This window comes from Delphinapterus leucas, chromosome 4 (assembly GCF_059928025.1).
Source record: "Delphinapterus leucas isolate spDelLeu-1000000601 "Yukka" chromosome 4, BTC_Dleu_Yukka2, whole genome shotgun sequence".
Taxonomy (NCBI): domain Eukaryota; kingdom Metazoa; phylum Chordata; class Mammalia; order Artiodactyla; family Monodontidae; genus Delphinapterus; species Delphinapterus leucas.
The window spans coordinates 3,214,972-3,233,524 of NC_143132.1; the positions used below are offsets into that span (position 1 = coordinate 3,214,972).

The 18,553-nt window shown below is 53.9% G+C and overlaps 1 protein-coding gene across 1 annotated transcript in view; it reads right to left on the reverse strand.

Moving 5' to 3' along the window:
* The window catches only part of PDE9A (phosphodiesterase 9A), a 99,086-nt gene that overhangs the window by 54,124 nt on the left and 26,409 nt on the right, over positions 1-18,553 (reverse strand). Inside the window, exons 2-4 of the mRNA XM_022552854.3 lie at positions 9,161-9,231; positions 7,788-7,865; positions 1,164-1,207 (exon numbers count right to left, since the gene is read on the reverse strand). Of these exons, the coding sequence (XP_022408562.1) occupies positions 1,164-1,207; positions 7,788-7,865; positions 9,161-9,231 (193 nt within the window). The remainder of the gene's footprint in view (positions 1-1,163; positions 1,208-7,787; positions 7,866-9,160; positions 9,232-18,553) is intronic.

Below are 18,553 nucleotides of genomic sequence, written 5' to 3' on the forward strand. Positions count from 1 at the left end.
CTTCATAAAAGAAGGTTTAAGAATGGCCAGTAAATACTTTAAAGATACTCACCATCATTAATCACTAGGGAAACCAAATTAAAACCAAATGCAGTACCACTCCACACCCAATAGAACTGATTACCACAAAAAGGACTGACAACGTCAAGTGCTGCTGAGGCTGTGAAGCAACGGGAACTCTCGTACATTATGGGTGGGGATGCAAGATGTGCAGGGAAATTACCTGGCAGTACCTTTTATAAAGTGAAATATACACTTAACCATGTGATCCACCAATCCCATTCAATCCCATTGACTCCGAGGGAAATAAAAATATATGTCCCTGTAAATGCTTGTACTTGGATGCTCACAGCTGCTTTATTCATAAAAGTCCCCAACCTGAAATAACCCAGATGTCCTTCAACAGGTGAATGGATGAAAAAACTGTGGTCCAGCCATACCTGGAACGTTACTCACCAATAAAAAGGAAAGAATCGCTGATACACACAACACATGGACGAGTCTCAAAAACATTAGGTCGAGTCACATGTTACGTAATTTCATTTTCTATGAAACTCTCAAAAAGACAAATCTAATCTATGGTGTCAAAGAGCGGCTGGTGGCTGACAGAGGCCAGGAGCTGAGGGACAGGGGTTGAGCGGGAGAGAGCACAAGAGAACTTTTTTAGGTGATGTGAATGTTCCCAGTCTTGGTTTTGGTGGTAGTTAACAAGGATGTATAGAACTTTCAAGGTTTATCAAAATATACACTTAAATGGGAGCATTTTATTATGCATAAATCATACATAAATAAGAGCGATCAAAGACTCAAAAGGAAATGGGATTTTAAGAAAACAACACCACTGACTGTATGAGGCATCCTGGGGGCTGGCCTTTTGCCTCACAGTCTGAATGGTCAGGACAGATACTGGGCCCAGGGAGACAAGAGTGGGGTGTCACCCAGTGTCTGCTAAGTCGTCAGGACCGGGTGGGAGGGGGTGGGGCTGGGCATCCTGGGGGTTTGTGGAGGGCAGAGTATGGCTGTCTCTGCAGCGGTGCGCGGCTTTAGATTCTGTAACAGTGCTGGGCTTCAGACTCAACGCCTAACTCATACATATTCAACCACAGGTGCAGCCTGGGGCTTTTTGTTTTCTTTTAATTTAAAAAATGATAGCAAGGCCTTACCAGAGAGCTGCTTGATGGCCACAGGTCTCACTTTGTAGGGAGTCCTGCAAGAGAGAAGGCAGTTCCACTGTAAGATGCTGTCAAAGGTGTTCATGTACATCTGGTTCGAGAGAGAAGCACTTGGGCTGAATTAGAATTCAGTGAATTAGGTCTTTTTAAAACGAATTTCTTTGGCAGGTCTGAGCTTTCTCGTTCAGAAGAATTCTAAATACTTTAAATATATCATTTAAACAACGGACCTCCTCTATAATGTGCATATTTGGTTAAAATAAACATGTTGAATGAAGCTGGGATGGCGCAGAATTGTCCCGGTCTGTCCTGACACCTGACGGATGCAGGAGGCTCTCCCTCTTTTGCTTTGAGCTCCTGGAGACTGCATCCCCCAAGTGCACAAGAGAGGATGGTGTCAATAACTCAGTCGAAAATGCACTGGCACCTCGGTGATGTCACCACCGGTAATCGTGAGACCCACAGGGGGTGGGGAGAGGATACCGGTGATAGGAAAGACAGAGTAAGGGTCACCGTCCCTGACATACAAGGACCTCTGGCAAAGGTCGGGGGGAGACAAGTCAATGGAAAATAGGCAAAGAATAGGAACAGGCAATCATTGATAACAGTTAATAAAAATAAAAAGAGGGACCTCAAGAAAGAGGCTATTTTTTTTTTTTTTTTTTTTTTTTTGCGGTACGCGGGCCTCTCACTGCTGTGGCCTCTCCCGTTGCGGAGCCCGGGCTCCAGACGCGCAGGCTCAGTGGCCATGGCTCACGGGCCCAGCCGCTCCGTGGCATGTGGGATCTTCCCGGACCGGGGCACGAACCCGTGTCCCCTGCATCGGCAGGCGGACTCTGAACCACTGCGCCACCAGGGAAGAGAAAGAGGCTTTTTTTTTACCCAAATTTAGAACCTGGTAACATGAATGCTATGAGGCACAGGGACTCAGGGTCTCACAGGTATTGCTAGTGGGAGTACGGATTGCCATCACCTATGGGAAAGCAACCTAGCAGCACTGATTCAAATGTAAAATCCTTTGTCTCAGCACGTGAACCTAGGAACGAAAGTATTAACTCTTTTGGTTACCTTACACAGGGATACCTTCACATGTCAATACGTTTTACACTCAGTGCTCAGTGTGGTTGGGTTCTGGTGATATAAGAGTGAATCAGGGCTTCCCTGGTGGCGCAGTGGTTAAGAGTCCGCCTGCCAATGCACGGGTTTGAGCCCCGGCCCGGGAAGATCCCACATGCTGTGGAGCAACTAAGCCCGAGCGCCACAACTTTTGAGCCTGCGAGCCACAACTACTGAGCCCGTGTGCCACAACTACTGAAGCCTGCGCGCCTAGAGCCCGTGCTCCACAACAAGAGAAGCCACCGCAGTGAGAAGCCTGCGCACTGCAACGAAGACCCAATGCACCCAAAAATAAAAAAATAAATTAAAAAAAAGGAAAAAAGAGTGAATCAGACGAGAACGCTCTGCCCTCACAGATCCTACGTTCCACGGTCAAGTACACGTTGAAAGGACGTGAATGCTGCCATTTGAATGGCTAAGAAATATTCGGGCCCCTCTCTGCCAGGGCTGGGTGACACATCAGCTGAACTGTGGTGTGTCATTCAGTTGTCAAAAAGATGGAGATGAGTGAGCAAGTACTGATGTGGAGGGCTGCCTACAACATCTCGTTAGGGAGACACGGCAAGTTACAGGGTCACAGACGGAGAATCAGCTCAGCGATGGAGAAAGAAAGTACAGAGACTCTGGAAGGAGTTACACCAAACACCAGACTCTTAACAGTGGCTAACTGGGCATCCTACCTGTGGTTTAACAGTTATAGGGCACACGGAAGATTGTTTACATTTAAAATGCCAATAAGGTTTAAAAATAAAAACTGCGTGGCACTAATAGGTGATGGACGGACAAGCCCACGGTGGTCTCAAGTCCCGCCTCCTCACAAGAGTTTCCTCCTGGTGGAGCCCGTGAGGGGCAAGTCACCCCCACCCATCTCCCCCACAGGAGCATGCACCTTGCTTGGGGAAAGGTCCTCTTCCAAAGGCCCCCGGAAGTTGGTTATTTGGGACTTGGGGAACATTCCCTACAGAGGTTTCATGGTGATGGTGTTTGGGTCCTGGGAGATCACAGAACATCCTGTTCAGAGTCCACGCGGTTTGAAGTGTGGCTCCACCTGTAGAGCAGGTGAGACACCCGGCTGGGGCGGGACTTGGCCAAGGGGATACTAGCTGCCTCTGTGCTCACACTGATGGCGAGCAGGGCGGGTCCACCCTCCCCGGGCCCTCCCAGCAGCCGTCAGCCTCGCCAGCTTGCAGGTTTCCAGGAGCCACCGCTCAGCGAAGGGGGGAACCTCCTTGAAGCCCACCGCGTGTGTGGGGCTCACTTTGAACCAGGGGCGTATCCAGAGCACGTGTCAGTGCTGCCTGGGGGGGCCAGGGCTGCGGCGATGGGCTGAGGGGCGCGGAGAGCCAAGGCGAGGTGGGCGTCACCTCTCCTCTCGCCTCCTTCCTCAGCCCCATGAGCAGCACTGATGCTGGGGCAGTGGGTGGAGAGACGGGATCCCGGGCCCGAGGGGCGCAGGATGGGGCCGTCCCTTCCCCGCTTTCTCTTTTCTCTCCTTCCCCTGCTCCCCACAAGCCTACGCTGGCCGGGAGGTGACAGTGATGGCACAGGGGAGGTGCCGGAGGCGTGGATGGGGAGAGACAAGAGCCGCGTGTCCCGAAACGCCCCCCGCTCCCCGTGTCAGAGGCGCTGACCACAGCTGGATCCCCAAGATTACTCTTGGCCCCTGGTTCCTTAATCCTCTTGACTCAACAGCAGGAATGTTCTCAGAAGCAGTTATGCTTCTTCCACGATTGAAGAAACTCCTGCCTCGGCCTAAACTGAGTTGCAGCTTCATCATTTCTTCCTCAACCACAGAACTGAGATAAACCACTTTCCATTTGCCTTGAACTTGTATTTGACTTTTTCCAAAATGCCTCTTTTCAAACACGTTTACTGGGAGCTGCGCCAGAATCCAGGAAGCATTTCTCCCCAGCTGAGGGGATGGGCACACACACCATCCTTGTAAGTGCTCAGCCATTTCATCTGGTGGACAGCTTCATGTATCACAACTTGGCTAAAACCGGAAATACAGGAGCGTGTGTATCACGTGTGTGCCGTGCCGTCCTGGCCCTCCCCTCTCTCCACACGCCCCCTTTTCCCTCATACTACTTAAGGGTCTGTTTCTCTCCTTCAACAAGGATCTTGAAGCAGCAGAGGCAGAAACGGAAGGGTGGTCAAGAAGCAACACGCTGGTCAGCGGGGCACCATGGGATCCACAATGTCCCCTTGTCCAGAAAGGAGCGCACTGGGACCAGACGCTCGGTCCCGCCGAGCGTGATATGAACGAAGCTGGGATGTGTCTACTTGTGTTTGTTAGTCTTTAGGAATGAGGGTGATTAGCAATCCATCACCTTTCTTATCAGCTCCAAAAGAGAGAGGAAACTACTCAGCCCTTTGCTAGATTAGAGCCTCTCTGACTTAGGTAAATATGTACCAGGTTATTTAAAATGCGGGTCTGAACATTCTCTGATCGTTAAGGGAAGAAGCATTTTGAAGGAAGAGTCAGGTCATGAGATGTGGTTTGAAATGAGCCGAAAAGTTTAGTACAAGAGACGGGAAAACTGGGACCCCGACTACTGATCGGTAACCAGGTGGTCACAGTCAAGAGCCCTTGTAATTTGGAGAAGAGGCTGTGAAAAGCGGCCCCTGCGAGCGTGAACTGGGCAGAAAGCAGGCAAGGTGGACGAGCTGGCGCCTGCAGGAGAGCCTCTCCCGGGAGGCGGTTCCTGAATCCGAGGCTGGGGGCAGGGTACAGGTGTTGACAAGGCTGGACCGAAGGGCTGCAGGGTCTTCAGTGGTGGAGGAAGCTGGAGGGACACGACCTGACTTGATCGTCTTCTGGGAGGAAACAAAATTTTTCCAGCACTTTCCGAGAAGGGGAAACCCTGTGTCTGGTAGAGGTGACCTTCTGGTCACTGGCAGGCTGAGCACCCACCTGGCGGTCAAGAGTAGTTTCTTAGCTTTTGCCCACTTTACACCAGTGATTCTTACCCTCGCTGCATATTGGAATCACCCGGTGAGCTTTAAAAAAAAAATCCCTCAAAAATCCACATTTCCTGGGTCCTAGTGGGGCTCTGGTCACCAGAGCCTTTTTGATGATCCCTGGTGGTTTGAACCTGCAGGCAGGGCTGACGGTCACTGGTTTGGTTGGACTAGGTTATACCACGCATGTTTAGAGGGTGCGGGACCCCCGACGGCAGCTGGAACCGTGGGACTGGAGAATTAGAAGCAAACGGAACAGATTGGAGGCCTCGCTGGGGCTCACGCATGACCCGGGAGGAGGAGGTGAGCAGGCGGGAAGGGAATCTTGGGGAACGCCGCCTTTCAGGGGCAGAGAGTGGGAAGCAGACACAGACGGGGGGAAGATGATGGAGGCAGCTGGTCAAAACGAGAAGTCCATGATCTCACATGCAGGGAGCAGACAGAGACGGGGAGGGGATGCCCAGTGCTGGGAACAGTGATTAAGGAGGTCCCGGCCAACAGCATCGCCACCTGGGAACCTGCAGAAATGCCAGTTCTGGGGCCCCGAGGGGGTGGGGAGAGGGAGAGAGGGGGCTCTGCTTCAGCCCGCCCCCCAGGGTGTGCGTGAGGCTGGTGGCCTGGGGGACACTGGGCAGCTCTGCGACGAGAAAGCAGTGGGGACCGGTTCTCAGCCTCGCCACCACTGACATTTGGGCAGGTGAGTCTGGGGTGGAACCAGTCCTGGGCACTGCGGGACATAGAGCTGCAGCCCTGGTCTCCGCCCACTGGATGCCACAGACCCCATCCTCTGGCGTGGCAGCCAAAATGCTCCAGACTTCGCCAAGTGTCTCCTGGGGAACAAAACTGCCCCCCGTCGAGAAGGGCTGGCACAGAATAAAGAGCCTAAGGAGATATGATGAGGTGACAGAACAGAGTCGACAAACTAAAAACTGCTTTACATTAAATCGGGAAAAATGCAGTTTTGCCCCATCAGACACCGGCTTGCACGGACAGGGCACTTCCCCCTGATGACATCGTTGTATCTTGTGGACGTCAGGGGTGACAGGTCACTCGTGACTTTCCTCATGAATACAGATCTGGGTCAGGCTGGACCTTATGCCACAATTTACGACCGTCTTCCCGGAGCCTCTGGGGATTCAATTAGCATTGCTCCTTCCGGGGAGCCCGGAGACGATAACCAGAGTGTAATCAGAGCCAGAGTGCGTGGGGGCAGGAGCTCCTGGTGACGAAATGAAAAACGCAGGAGATTGATGGGTGCAGTGGAGGGGGAGGGGAGACTGGGGGGAAGCGCCCAGATGCTCGGGGAAGGACAGTGCTGGCCGCTCACCACGGAGCTCGGAGGACATCGGAGGCTGTTCAAATGTTCTAGGACCTTGTACACGCCAAGGGTTTGTTACTTGCCGGGCTTTCTGCACCAAAGCCTGGCAGTCTTTGTGAGGTCTTGAGCCCTTGCCTGGGGCCAGGCATCCTGCACCCAGGCCGGCGTGGATGGCTGACAGGTGGCTTCGGGGGACAGAGGAAGAAGGGCTGGTGCCCAGCCCTGGGCGCTCAGGTGTGCACACACCTTTGGTCGGGGGAACCTTTGGGGCACCTACAGCGGAGGTACAAGGGACCCCATCATGGGAGCCCAAATATTCCCACGCTGCCATCAGGGGGCCAGGGCCCTCCGGTGGCCGGGAACTTCGAAGGTCTGCCTGGGCATGCTCTCTCCTGCGGCTGGAGCAGCTGGCCTGGTTCAGTCGGAGGGGGGGGGCACACCCTGATGGCCGGATTGACACGTGTCCCTCAAAGGGGGATGCAGTGAGGGCAGGCGTAACAGGGGTCCCGAGGGGCACCCCACTCCCAATCACGCTCCTGCTTCCGGCCTCGCAGGGCATGTGGGCTGGATTCTGCCTGGCCCTACTGCAAATACAAAGTGTGGACTACCGGGGACCTCGCCAGCCGCTGGGCAGAGGGGCGGGCGTGGACGGGAGAGCCTCTGCTTGGAGTCCCTCCCTCCGGCCACATGCAGCCGGGCTGTTTTACAGATGTTCACAGGTGTGTTTACTGCCCAAGCCTTTTCCTCCCTAGGTCTCTCCTGGTTTCACTCCTCTGGCCCCCAGGTTTCCCACCACCCAACCCCCGCCGTCTTGGGCAGAGTAGCCGATGGACAGTGCTTGACAACACCAGGACTTGCCCCAGGGGGTCAACGCCCAGCGCTGCCCAGGGAATCTGGTCAGGGAATCTCCTGCCCGGACGGACTGGGGGCAGCTCTGCTACTGCCACTCAGTGCCTCGGTTTCCCCATCTGTAAATGCCCCCTCAGAGGGCTCTTGTGGAGCCTCGGAAAGGTCACGCTTAGACCTGCTACTTTCTTGGAAAGTGACAAGTTCTGCAAAGGAACCAGCGGCCTCCTTCCCAGACCCTCCCATCTTTGGTTTAAATTCAGATTTTCCTGCAGCAGTAAATTTATAAAACAACCATGGAGACCCTGCCGTGCATGCAGAGAGCTGTCAGACACACCATGAGAAGGAGCTGATGTAGCCCACCAGCCGCTTACCGTTCTGAATTGGCAGGCATGGTGGGGTCGATGGAGACCATGGCGTCATCTGTGGTCAGGAGGGAGATGGTCGTGTTCCTGGAAGACAGGAGAAGCCAGTGTCTTCACCCCACTGTTGTCCCCCTGGTGCACACTTGAATCTGGGCCTCCCATGAGGTAGAAGCCCGGGTAGCAGGCCCGTCCTGCCCAAGGGTCCGTGAGGAGTCAGCCTCAGGACACTGGCCCTCAGCTTGTAAACAAAGTTACGGGCTATGTGCGTACTTCTAAATGCTCAGTAGATGTGTAAGTAATTTAAAATGGGAATTGGAGAAAGTGTAATTTGTTGAGTTGGGAGATTAAATTGTGTCAAAGTAGAAATGAACATTTGTATCAACCAGTGATGAATTCAGGGTTTGCCTTTCTACTTCATTTCCTGTGGGAGTCTATCTAAACGGGCAAAAAGCTCTCCTACCAAACAGTTTTAAGTGGATAAATTGAATCTTCCTCCAACTTCTCACCTGTGGGGTCTTTCACGCGAGGTGTTGCCTTAACCCCATGACTTAACTCTCTGGTCTTCAGCCGTGTATCAAAATCTGTGCAATGGGGGTGACACCTAAAACCCAGGTTGTTCTAAAGAACAACATTTATTTATTTCTTAGCACGTTGCTTAATAAAAGATGCCCCAAACTGTGGGCTATTTCTTGCTGCTACAAGCCGCTACTTGCTGTAACTTCAGGTGTGTAGTCTTATCCTTGACTCTCCTTTTTCTCACCTGACTCTGAACGGCTCCTGCTGTCCTCCTCTCTCACCCTCCTTGACCTGGGTCACAACTTTAGTTAACTGCAGGCCAAGCTGCCCCTCATCACCCTCTATAGTTGGGAAGTTAGGACAGAAAACCCACTGGCTGGAACAAACTGTTGATTTGGGGAAAAGAATTCTTCTGGAATTCTTATGGTTCTATAAGGTAGATTTCTGGTCTTTTCAACTTATTTCTGACATCAGTCTTTTCCTAAACCTTGATCTGTGATGAGCCCCTCTCTCCCCCTTGCTGGATCATTTGGGGCTGGGGGACCAAAGTCTAAACACTACCACCGTCCTTTACCCTTTCTCCCAATGCAAAGGAATAAATGAAAGAAAAAAAAGAAACTCTTAAGACAGTAGTTTCTGCCTAATTCCGCCCAAAGGTTCCTACTGTGTAGCACAGCAGTGGCTGAAGAAACCTCTAGGGACTCATCCACTGATTCGAAAGGTCCCGAGTGCAAGGTACAAGGTGAGCCCACGGGCCCTACCACACCTCTTGTCCCCTAGACTCGGCCACTCGCCCTCCCAGGTACCTGTCCCTCCAGGTGAATTTAAAGGCGTCCCTCTGGCGGGGGCAATTCCGGGTCACTCACCGAGGCAGGCCGGTGGCGATGCAGAACAGGTCCATAATGTCGCTGGAGTTGCAGTACTTGCTGAAGACCACCTGCAAAACAGAAGCAGAAGGGCCGTGAGGGTCAGGCGGGAGCAGGGCAGCTGGTTTCCGTGGTGACATCAGATTCCAGAGCTTTCTCTCTGGTCCCGACCTGCAGGTTAATTTTACAAAGAAAACACAAAATAACTGTGGGCACTGGAATGTTCCATGCACGTCTCTTCACTGAGTCGATTTATACAGGTTGAGAAAAACTTCGCTCTTCTGTTCGCTGAAAAGAGTTGTGAAAAACAACGCTATCACCCACGTAAGGACACCTGCGGTGACATGCTGCCTCGTGCCCCTCATGGCAATGTCTGACGCACCATCAACAACCTCGGCTTAATGATATCACATCGCAGGGGGTCTCCAATGGCCTCCGGGGCCATTATGCAAAAGAAATTTAAGATCATTAGCTTAAAAACAAAAGATTGCCTTTAGGATTTGGGGGCTGAGGTGCAGGACCAAATCCAAGAGGGAATCACCCTGAGAAAGGGTCCGATTGGAACCGTCGGTCTGCATAGTGAACAAATTTCACCGGAGGCAATTTTACACACGGCCTGGGTGTCCAGTCCCTGCTGGACAGGACAGAAACACGTCACATCAGCATCTTTTGTCTGAGGGGCCCCGACTGTGAATCTGGGCTCCGGAACCCCTCCCTGGGAGAGGGGGCTTCACGTACAGAGAGGGGGGCTGCTCTCCAAGGCTGGACAGCGCACACGGGACAGTCCATGCCAAGGCTCCCGTAACAGGTTTTCCGTCAACATTCTCCCTGGCTAATTGCTTAAGGCCCCTCCTGCTCACCAGGAGTCCGCGGGCGTGGGGCGAGCCAAGCTGAGGAGAGCGGGTAGTTTTCAGTGCCCAGAGCGCTATTTTTTTAGCCAGGTCAGTCTGCATCTTTTTTTTACTGGAAACAGTAAAACAGAGTAAGCAGATGTTCTTCCCCGCAAACGTAGCTGTTCCCTGACTACCACGGCCTCCTCTGTGCTACTGGCCTGCCTACGCTGAGACTCAGCCAGCACCACTGTCCGGGCTGCCCGCGTGCCCCCCGAGGTGGTATTCGCACCCTTGGTGACAGGGCCTTTGTTCGGCACTGTCCACCCGGCGGCCACTGGCCTGGCTCAGAGCTGGTCCCGCCTGGACCCCTGCAGCAGCCCCTGCCCTGGCCCTGCTGGGTCTCAGCCCAGCACCCACCCTTGGTTTCTAGAACTCAAACCTGGTTGTACCACTTCTCCGTGCAGACGTCTCTGCTGCCCCGCACGCCCACCGGAGAAGGTCCACCTCCTCGCTGGGCACCTGAGGTTCTGGGGTGCGCCCCTCGAGGCTGTGCCCTTGCCAAGCTCCCGCCCCTGCCTTCACTCCGGTCCACGGGTGCCCCTCCCTCGCCCTCTGCTCTGGGTCCCCCCTTCCCAGAGACCGTCCTCCGCTCTCCCTCCTCTCAGCCCTCGGGACTCGGGGCCAGCTTCTCCACACGGCCCCCGGCCCCACCGCCAGAGGAGTCTTGCACCTTCGGCCCCCCGCGTTTTCACGACAGTGCGTCCCAGCGCCCCCAGCACAGGCCTTAGCTCACGCCTTGGCCTTTGCAGCTGTGCCCAAGACGGGTGAGGTGCGGGGTCCTGGCCGTTCGCCCACTGACACGGGGCCATTTCTGACTTTCTCACTCAAGCCTTTGTGAAGGTCATGTCCACCTGGTGCGGGCTGACTGCGTGGGTTTATTCCAGACCCCAGTCAAAGGCGAGGGTGGGCCGAGGCAGAGGACAAGACGGCTCCGTCTGTGAACATTCGATTTGCCCGGAGATTCCGGCACAGGGCGAGGGGGCTGGCAGGCCGGATGCTGGTCATGAGCTGAGCGTGGCCCCAGCAAGTTAGTGACGACAAGGCCCTCCCCAGGGAGGGAGGCGGGAAGAAAGACCGGGAGCTTGGAATATCCTGGGGACCTCGACAAGAGGGGAGTTTGCCCAACTTTATAAGCACTGCAGATGAAATCTGGAGGAGTGAGTCTTTCGTGATGGCTTCCTAGGCTCGGGAGAGCAAATAATAAAAGCTTTAAAAAGTCCACTTATGAAGCAGCAAAACAAACCCCGAAGGGCCCACAGGGCTCACTGACACTCTCGCTGCCCCTTTGTAACCGATCCCGCCCAACCTAGTGAGGGACCGGCCTTCTTCTGGGTCTGGAAGAGTCTTTGAGATTATTTCTGACGGGTGGGGGGGGGGCGGGGGGATGGAAGGAAATCAGAAGTAAGCAGAAAAGATTGCATCGGGTGTCTTCCATTACAGTGGAGAACCATGCTGTGTCCATCTGTAAATCCATTTCAACATTCCTCTACCGTATAGAAACACAGGGTTCTTTGATTGCACTTCTGAACTGGTTGTAACATCCTGCTGTTTCCCTTGTTCAGCTAACAAGTTAGTTTGACGTGTGGCCATTTCCCATCTGTGCAAGAGTCAGGCTTTTGCCTTATTTAGTTAGTTAGTTAATGAGCCTTTAGCAGGGCCAACGCAGGTGAGAGGCTGGGGTGAAGCATCACGTGAACCCTAACGTCGGAAGTGCTTGGACAGCCTAGTTCTTGGCCGGGTGTCAGGAGAAGCTCCCGGCCTATATGGGTTGTTCCTGGTGTGGGAAACCAGCCCCTGTAGCACAAAGGCTTGGTTGGCCTGGGAAGAAGCCCTTCCCCGCCCCCGTCACCAGGCAGCCTGGTCAGGAGGGTACAAGGCTTTCTGTTCCCATGCGGAATCATTCTGCGAATCTTTAGCCTCTATCCAGAAATAAACAGCAGGGGGAAAAAGCGTTGGTGAAATGAAATTTAAACGTGAAAAGTGGAGACAGCATGATTAACAGAGAAATAAGGGTCTTGCGTTGCCCCGGGGCTGCGGCTCGTCAGTTAAGCACGGCAGGTCACCCCACACCCTTTCACGTGGCTTGGTCGGCAGCACCGCGATGTTAAAACAGGACAAGAGAAAAAAAGGGGAGCCCAGAGGCCTCTCTTCTGCTGTGGATACTGGTCCTCCCTCATATTCAGCTGGGACCTGTGAACGTCAGAGGGAACTTCGGCATCTGGAACCTTCCTGCTGCCTGCAGAGCTGGGTAACAAATACTCATGGAAACCAGCCACCCGCCAAGCTGTGTTCTGAGGGGTCCCCAGAGGAAGCAGCACACAGAGCTGGACGAAGCTCCCTTGGGCCCAGCCAGCGAGGGGTCAGGGGGTCAGGATCACAGCCCAGGCCTCCCTCTGTCCAGCACACACACGTGACCCAAACAGTTCTGACTCGAAGGCTCTGCACGGCGTGTAATATCTGTATTCACCCCCCGCCCACCCAGCGATGGTGTCCTGGCAAGAGCAGGGGGTCCTGTGCTCCCTGTCGGTTATTCTTCTATCCATCGGTTCCCTCCCAGTGCCCTGCCCACCCCTCCGCTGTTGTGGGCAAGACCACCACCACCCTGTAGCCTCAGTTTGCCTTTCTGCGAATGAGGTCCATCACGCCAGCTGCACCTGCCTCTCAGGGCTGAGATGGGCAACACGTGAGGGAACGTGCTTGGACAGAGCCCTCAGGACGCTGCTGCTCTGACACAAAATTCAGCTGCGTACCAGCTCTGCTGCCTGTGAAACTCCAGGTCCCCAGTGGCTCTAAAATCCTGACTGTGGATGGAAGTCTCCAGGGCTCTTCAAGTTGCCAAACGCACCCAAAGTGACTTGTGGCCCTCCTTTGTCTGGCACCCAATTTTATTTCAGTAGGACCTCAAATGTACAACTGCAGGATTTCCAGAGCGAGAAGAAAGGACATGTAACCCAGCTCCTCCGTTTCCACTGTTTCTTGGTAGGTGGGGATGGAGCCCGGGGTGGGAGCTCCAGGCCGCGAGCTCTCAGCAGGACGGTGCTGGGGCTTTGTGGGGAGCGACCAACAGTCAGTGCAGATGAGGGAGAGAGATGAGTGTCCTGGGGCACACACGGCTTGACGGGGCTTTCTGGCTCAGTGCATGGTTGGGACTGGCCTTGGCCCATCCCAGTTGGGCAGCCCAGGAAACGGGCCCAGGGCTCTGGTCAGGGCTGTGCCCTCCCAGGCGGGTTGCTGGGTGGGGACTTTTATGAAGACATCCTGCAGGCCTGTCCTTACAGGTGGGGACTTTGGAGCGAGACCCAGGGGACTGCCGTGGCCCAGCCACAGCCCTCAAAGCACAGGTCGCTTCCCTAGAGCCCTGGCTGGGCAGCCCTGGCACCTGGGGACCCTGCCCCTGCCCGCAGCCTGACCTACAACTGTCAGGCCAGCACATAATCTCCTTTCCTCGTGAGAACTTCACTAAGCGATCCGGAGCTGGTGGCAATTGGGGTGAGTCACAGGGTCACGGGGAGTCTGACCTGGGCTGACCACACCAGGCCACCCACGAGATCACTAAGGAGGTGCAGCCCCCGGAGAAGGTGGGGAGGGAGGCCGGATCACAGTGGGCAGAGGGGAGGGGCAGAGGGCAGGAGAGCCCAGTGTCTTGAGTTGCCATACACGCACAGTTCTGTTTCTTGGTATCAAAGGCACCTCCATCAACATACTTAGAACCCAGGGCTGGTAACCGTAGAGCAGATGGTCAGAGCACGGCCAACTCGCGTCCAGGGGTTAAAGAGACAGGACGGCACTTTCTAAAGGCCTGGGGGTGACTTGTCCATTCTGAGTCCAGAGGCCTCTTCCCAGGACGGGATTCTATTGTGTTTTCCTCTCTCCCCCTGGACCCCCCATTCAGAGGCTCATGGAGGGGAGAATGCAGGAAGCAGCCCCTGAGTTCCCGTGTTCCAGCCACACGCTGCTGTTTGCATGTCGAAAAGCAGGAGGATGGATGGTCTCCGGGCCACCGGGCAGCTCAGATAATCGATCAGCGAGTTTCCCGTTATGAGGTCAGGAGGATGGAGGTTTGATCATCGCCCAGCCGGGGCTCCTGGAAGGCACTCTCTGGTCTTCTGCAAACCAACCCAGCATGAAAGGGTTTCCACGTTCCTCAGGAGAGATTCCAGGACCTTCCACTGGGAAACGCAGCTTCGTGTTTCAGCATGAGGACAGCGTGCGGGGAGCGGCTGAGATGTTCTGGATTGGAAACCAATCCCGATGAGCTGTACACTGGACGGGAGACAGGACACAGGCAATCCAGCAACGACGGGGGCGGGACTGGGGCCCCAGGCTTCAACGAGACCCGCAGAAGCCCTGAGATGTTCATCCAAGGATGCGGGCAGCCCCGCCTCTGCTGGACCTTTCCCGGGAGGGTCTTCCACCTCCTGTGAGGGCCCTGCATCCGGCTTCCCCACCTTCAGCCCTGGAAGCTTCCAGGGTTCCTTCCAGTCTGCCTCTCCCTTCAGGCTGTGCTCTGGCTCACCTGCCGTGTTTTCGTGAACCTAAAAGGTGCAGAATTAAGCCCGATGTGTCCCGTTCTCCAGTCTGGAGGGGCCGGTTCAGGAAGATACCTCTGGTGACCAGTCCGTCACTTCAGCAGCGGACTCCACCACGGGGAGGCTGTCCGGACCGTGACACACACGGTTTCACCAGCTCAGGCTCCATCCCCCTCGCTCCCGGCTCCACTCCCAGCCCCCGTCCCTGTGTCCACAACTGTGGCACACGGCTGACCAGCACCTGCTTCCGTGTCTGCCCCACGATGGTCGTGGCTGCCATGCTGGTGGGTTTTCAGACCTGGAGGCCGAGTCCTGCTCTATCCGTGGGCCCAGAGCCTGGGGCTGCCGGCCCGGGTGGGTGCCCAGGTGGCACAAAGGTGCTGTATTCCATCTTTGCCAGATATTAGCTCTGAGTTTTGCAGCATGCATTTCAGGATTATGATCCCCGACGCACACGACTTAAAATCCACGTATGAATTCACGCAGGTGAAGCTTCTTAAAAGAAATTTCAAAACATGCTGGTGTTGATGTCCAGCACCTGCTGTCCTCTGCCTTCCTGCCTCCCTGCTTTAAGGTGGTGGATGGGGGAGGAGTCGTGGGGGGCTGGCTGCCGGTGCCGGGCCTCCGCGGTCCAGACGCACGATGAGCCTGGCTGCTGGAAGCGGGTGGAGGTGGGGGAGGGCCACCCTGGGGGCGGTGCTCAGGCACGAGAAAGATTTCGAGTAGGGCCTCCCTTCATTTGGGCTCCACAGGTGAAAGCGACTTGTCACTGTCCCTGCCCCATTTACGCTGGTCATTCAGCGCAAACGTGGTCGGCAGGGGCTGCCGGGCACACAATTTCCTCTGCTGAGTAATGGGGAGCCCGCCCAGGAGGGGCAGTGATAACAGAGCAGAGATAACCAGAAAGCAGAGAGACAGCACCGCCCCCCCGTCCCCGGACCCCGCGCCTCTAAGCACCCTCGGGGGCTGGGATGAGCACCCTTTGTGCCTGTGCTCGCAGAGCGGAACCTGACTTTGGTTTCCTATTTCTATCTGAGGCACTTCCTTGCAGCCGCTGAGAACGTTTCTTGCTGGCTCTGTCAAAGTTTGGTTTGGACTGGCATGGAGTCAGTGATCACCGGAAGCTGTGGGTTTCTCACTCAGACATCTGTGGCTCTATATTGCGAAATGCTTCCAGTCCTGGACGAATAAGATAACCAGACGGCAATTTAGGTTTGGGTTGAGAAAGACAAAACCCACCACTATCACAAAAGGAAAGTTCAGTTTGTGGATGTTGGAAGGGGACCAGGGACCAGGCAGGGAGGGGGACGGTCAGAGGCCTCCTGAGACTGCAGTGTGTCCCCGGGAATTTTCTCTGCCGGGCCGGCTACAATCTTTTTCACCAGGGAGACAGCTCACGAAGCTCGTAAACCAGGATGGTATTAGTTCCCTTTCAAAATCATTCAAAGCTATCCATGTCAGGTAAGTTGTGCTTCTGGGGTTGGCTGCTGCAAAACATGCAATTACGTTCGTCTTGCTGTTACGCTCGCACCGCATGTGAAATTGTTTATTCGACTGCGTTAGCAACAATTTTCACGGAGCGTCTTTGAACTTGGAGTAATGAATCTCGAGTAAAATTTTCCTCATTGTGATTCTTCTGCAGTTTTTCCCCGAAGTGATTGTAAACGGCTACAGCTGAAGAGGAGAGCTGGGGTGCGTAGACACCAGGATGCCGAGGTCCTGAAGCAGGCAGGGAAGAAAGGCACTTCTCCTTTCCCAGCAAGCTGTCCTTCCTGAGGGCACGTGGCGAACTCTGTTCCTCCATGCGGCACTCGGCCCCGGTTCCTTCCTCTGTTAATGAGAACTCGACGCCTCTCCCGGCGGCGTTCACTCTGGTCCCTCCTCGCTCCCTCCACGTCGGCTATGGATCTCAGCCCCCCAGCACCTTAAATCTCAGCTCTGACACTTCATCATACTTGTATTTACTTGATGAAGATGGATCTTACGTGTTACGTGGCATCAGAAATCTCCACCCAACCAAACTAGGCTACTGACTTCTAAAAATAGTCACATTGGCCTCCAAGAAATGGAAGGCAAACCACCACATTGGCAAGAACGAAAAAGTGATGGAGAGCCCAAATCTGGAAGCAACCCAGCTGCCCTGTAACAGGTGAATGTTAAACAAACTCTGGTCCGTCCACACTGTGGATGAATTACTGATCTACACAACTGAGATGGATTCCAAGGGATTTATGCTGCATGAATAAAAGCCAACCCCATGAGGTTACATGCTGTACGATTCCACTTATACGACATTCCTGAAATGACAAAATTATAGAGATGGAGAACAGTGTTACATACTGTGTGATTCCACTTACATGACGTTCCTGAAACGACAAAATTATAGAGATGGAGAACAGTGTTAGGGATGGAGGTGGGGGGTAGGAGGGTGGGGCTCCGGGTGGAGGATGGAGGTGGGCGTGGTCACAAAAGGGCTGGGACTGTCCTCTGCTGTGACTGTGGTGGTGGATAAGAGACCCTACATATGTGATTGAATTGTACAGAACTCAACACACACACTCAGGTGAGCACAACAAAACAGGGAAAGTCTGCATAAGGCGGGGGACTGTCTCACGGTTACATCCTGGCAGTGACCCTGTACCGTGATTTTGCAAGATGTTACACTGGGGGAAACGGGGTGAAGGGTACACAGATCATTGTGCAGTATTGCTCACAACTTCACGCTAATCTCCCATGTGAGCGTCCGCCTGCCGACACAGGGGACACGGGTTCGAGCCCTGGTCTGGGAGGATCCCACATGCCGCGGAGCAACCAGGCCCGTAGGCCACAACTACTGAGCCTGCGTGTCTGGAGCCTGTGCTCCGCAAGAAGAGAGGCCGCGATAGTGAGAGGCCCGCGCACCGTGATCAAGAGTGGCACCCTCTTGCCACAACTAGAGAAAGCCCTCGCACAGAAACGAAGACCCAACACAGCAAAAATAAATAAATAAATTAGTAAAAAACTCCTACCCCCAACATCTTTAAAAAAAAAGAAAAGAACAGCAAACGGGGCTTCCCTGGTGGCGCAGTGGTTGAGAATCTGCCTGCCAACACAGGGGACACGGGTTCGAGCCCTGGTCTGGGAAGATCTCACATGCTGCGGAGCAACTGGCCCAGTGAGCCACAACTACTGAGCCTGCGCGTCTGGAGCCTGTGCTCCACAAAAAGAGAGGCCGCGACAGTGAGAGGCCCACGCACCGTGATGAAGAGCGGTCCCCGCTTGCCGTAACTAGAGAAAGCCCTCGCACAGAAACGAAGACCCAACACAGCCAAAAATAAATAAATTAATTAATTAATTTAAAAAAAAGAGAAAATAACAGCAAACTTAATAAAGAGAGCATTTATTAAGTGCCAGGCAGTGTTCTAGTCACCTCCCAGCCTTAGGCCCAAACCACGGCCCTGCATGGCCCCTTTGCAAGCAAAGAGCTAGTGGCGTTGTTCCTTCTGTGTTAGTTATTGCAGAGAAATGGAATTAAGATGAATATCTCAAAGCAATGAAATGATTACATCTTAGTAAGTCTCGACGATGGAACATTATATAGCATTAAAATCATGTTTTTGAATACCGCTAATGTAATGCTGAGTGACAATGATCAAAATAAAAAAATATGTAAAAGAAAGCGATTCTCTCTCCCTCTGTCTCTCCGAAAAGAAAACACCAGCAGGAGAGGTCCCGAAATGTTCGCACTGTCTGGTGGAATAATGGGTTCTTTTCTTTTCTTTTTTATGCTGCTCTGTAATTTTCAAGTATTCTGCGATGAATATGCAGGGCTTTTATAACCAAGAGAAAAGTTACCTAGATCTAGAGGCTGAGGTTAATAACCGATAACAGAACTGGCTTGCGAATCTCTCTTCCTAACAGCGGGCTGCGCTGCATTTACATAAGATTCTAAGGAGAGGAAAAAAAGGTCTTTACCATTTTTATTTGGAACG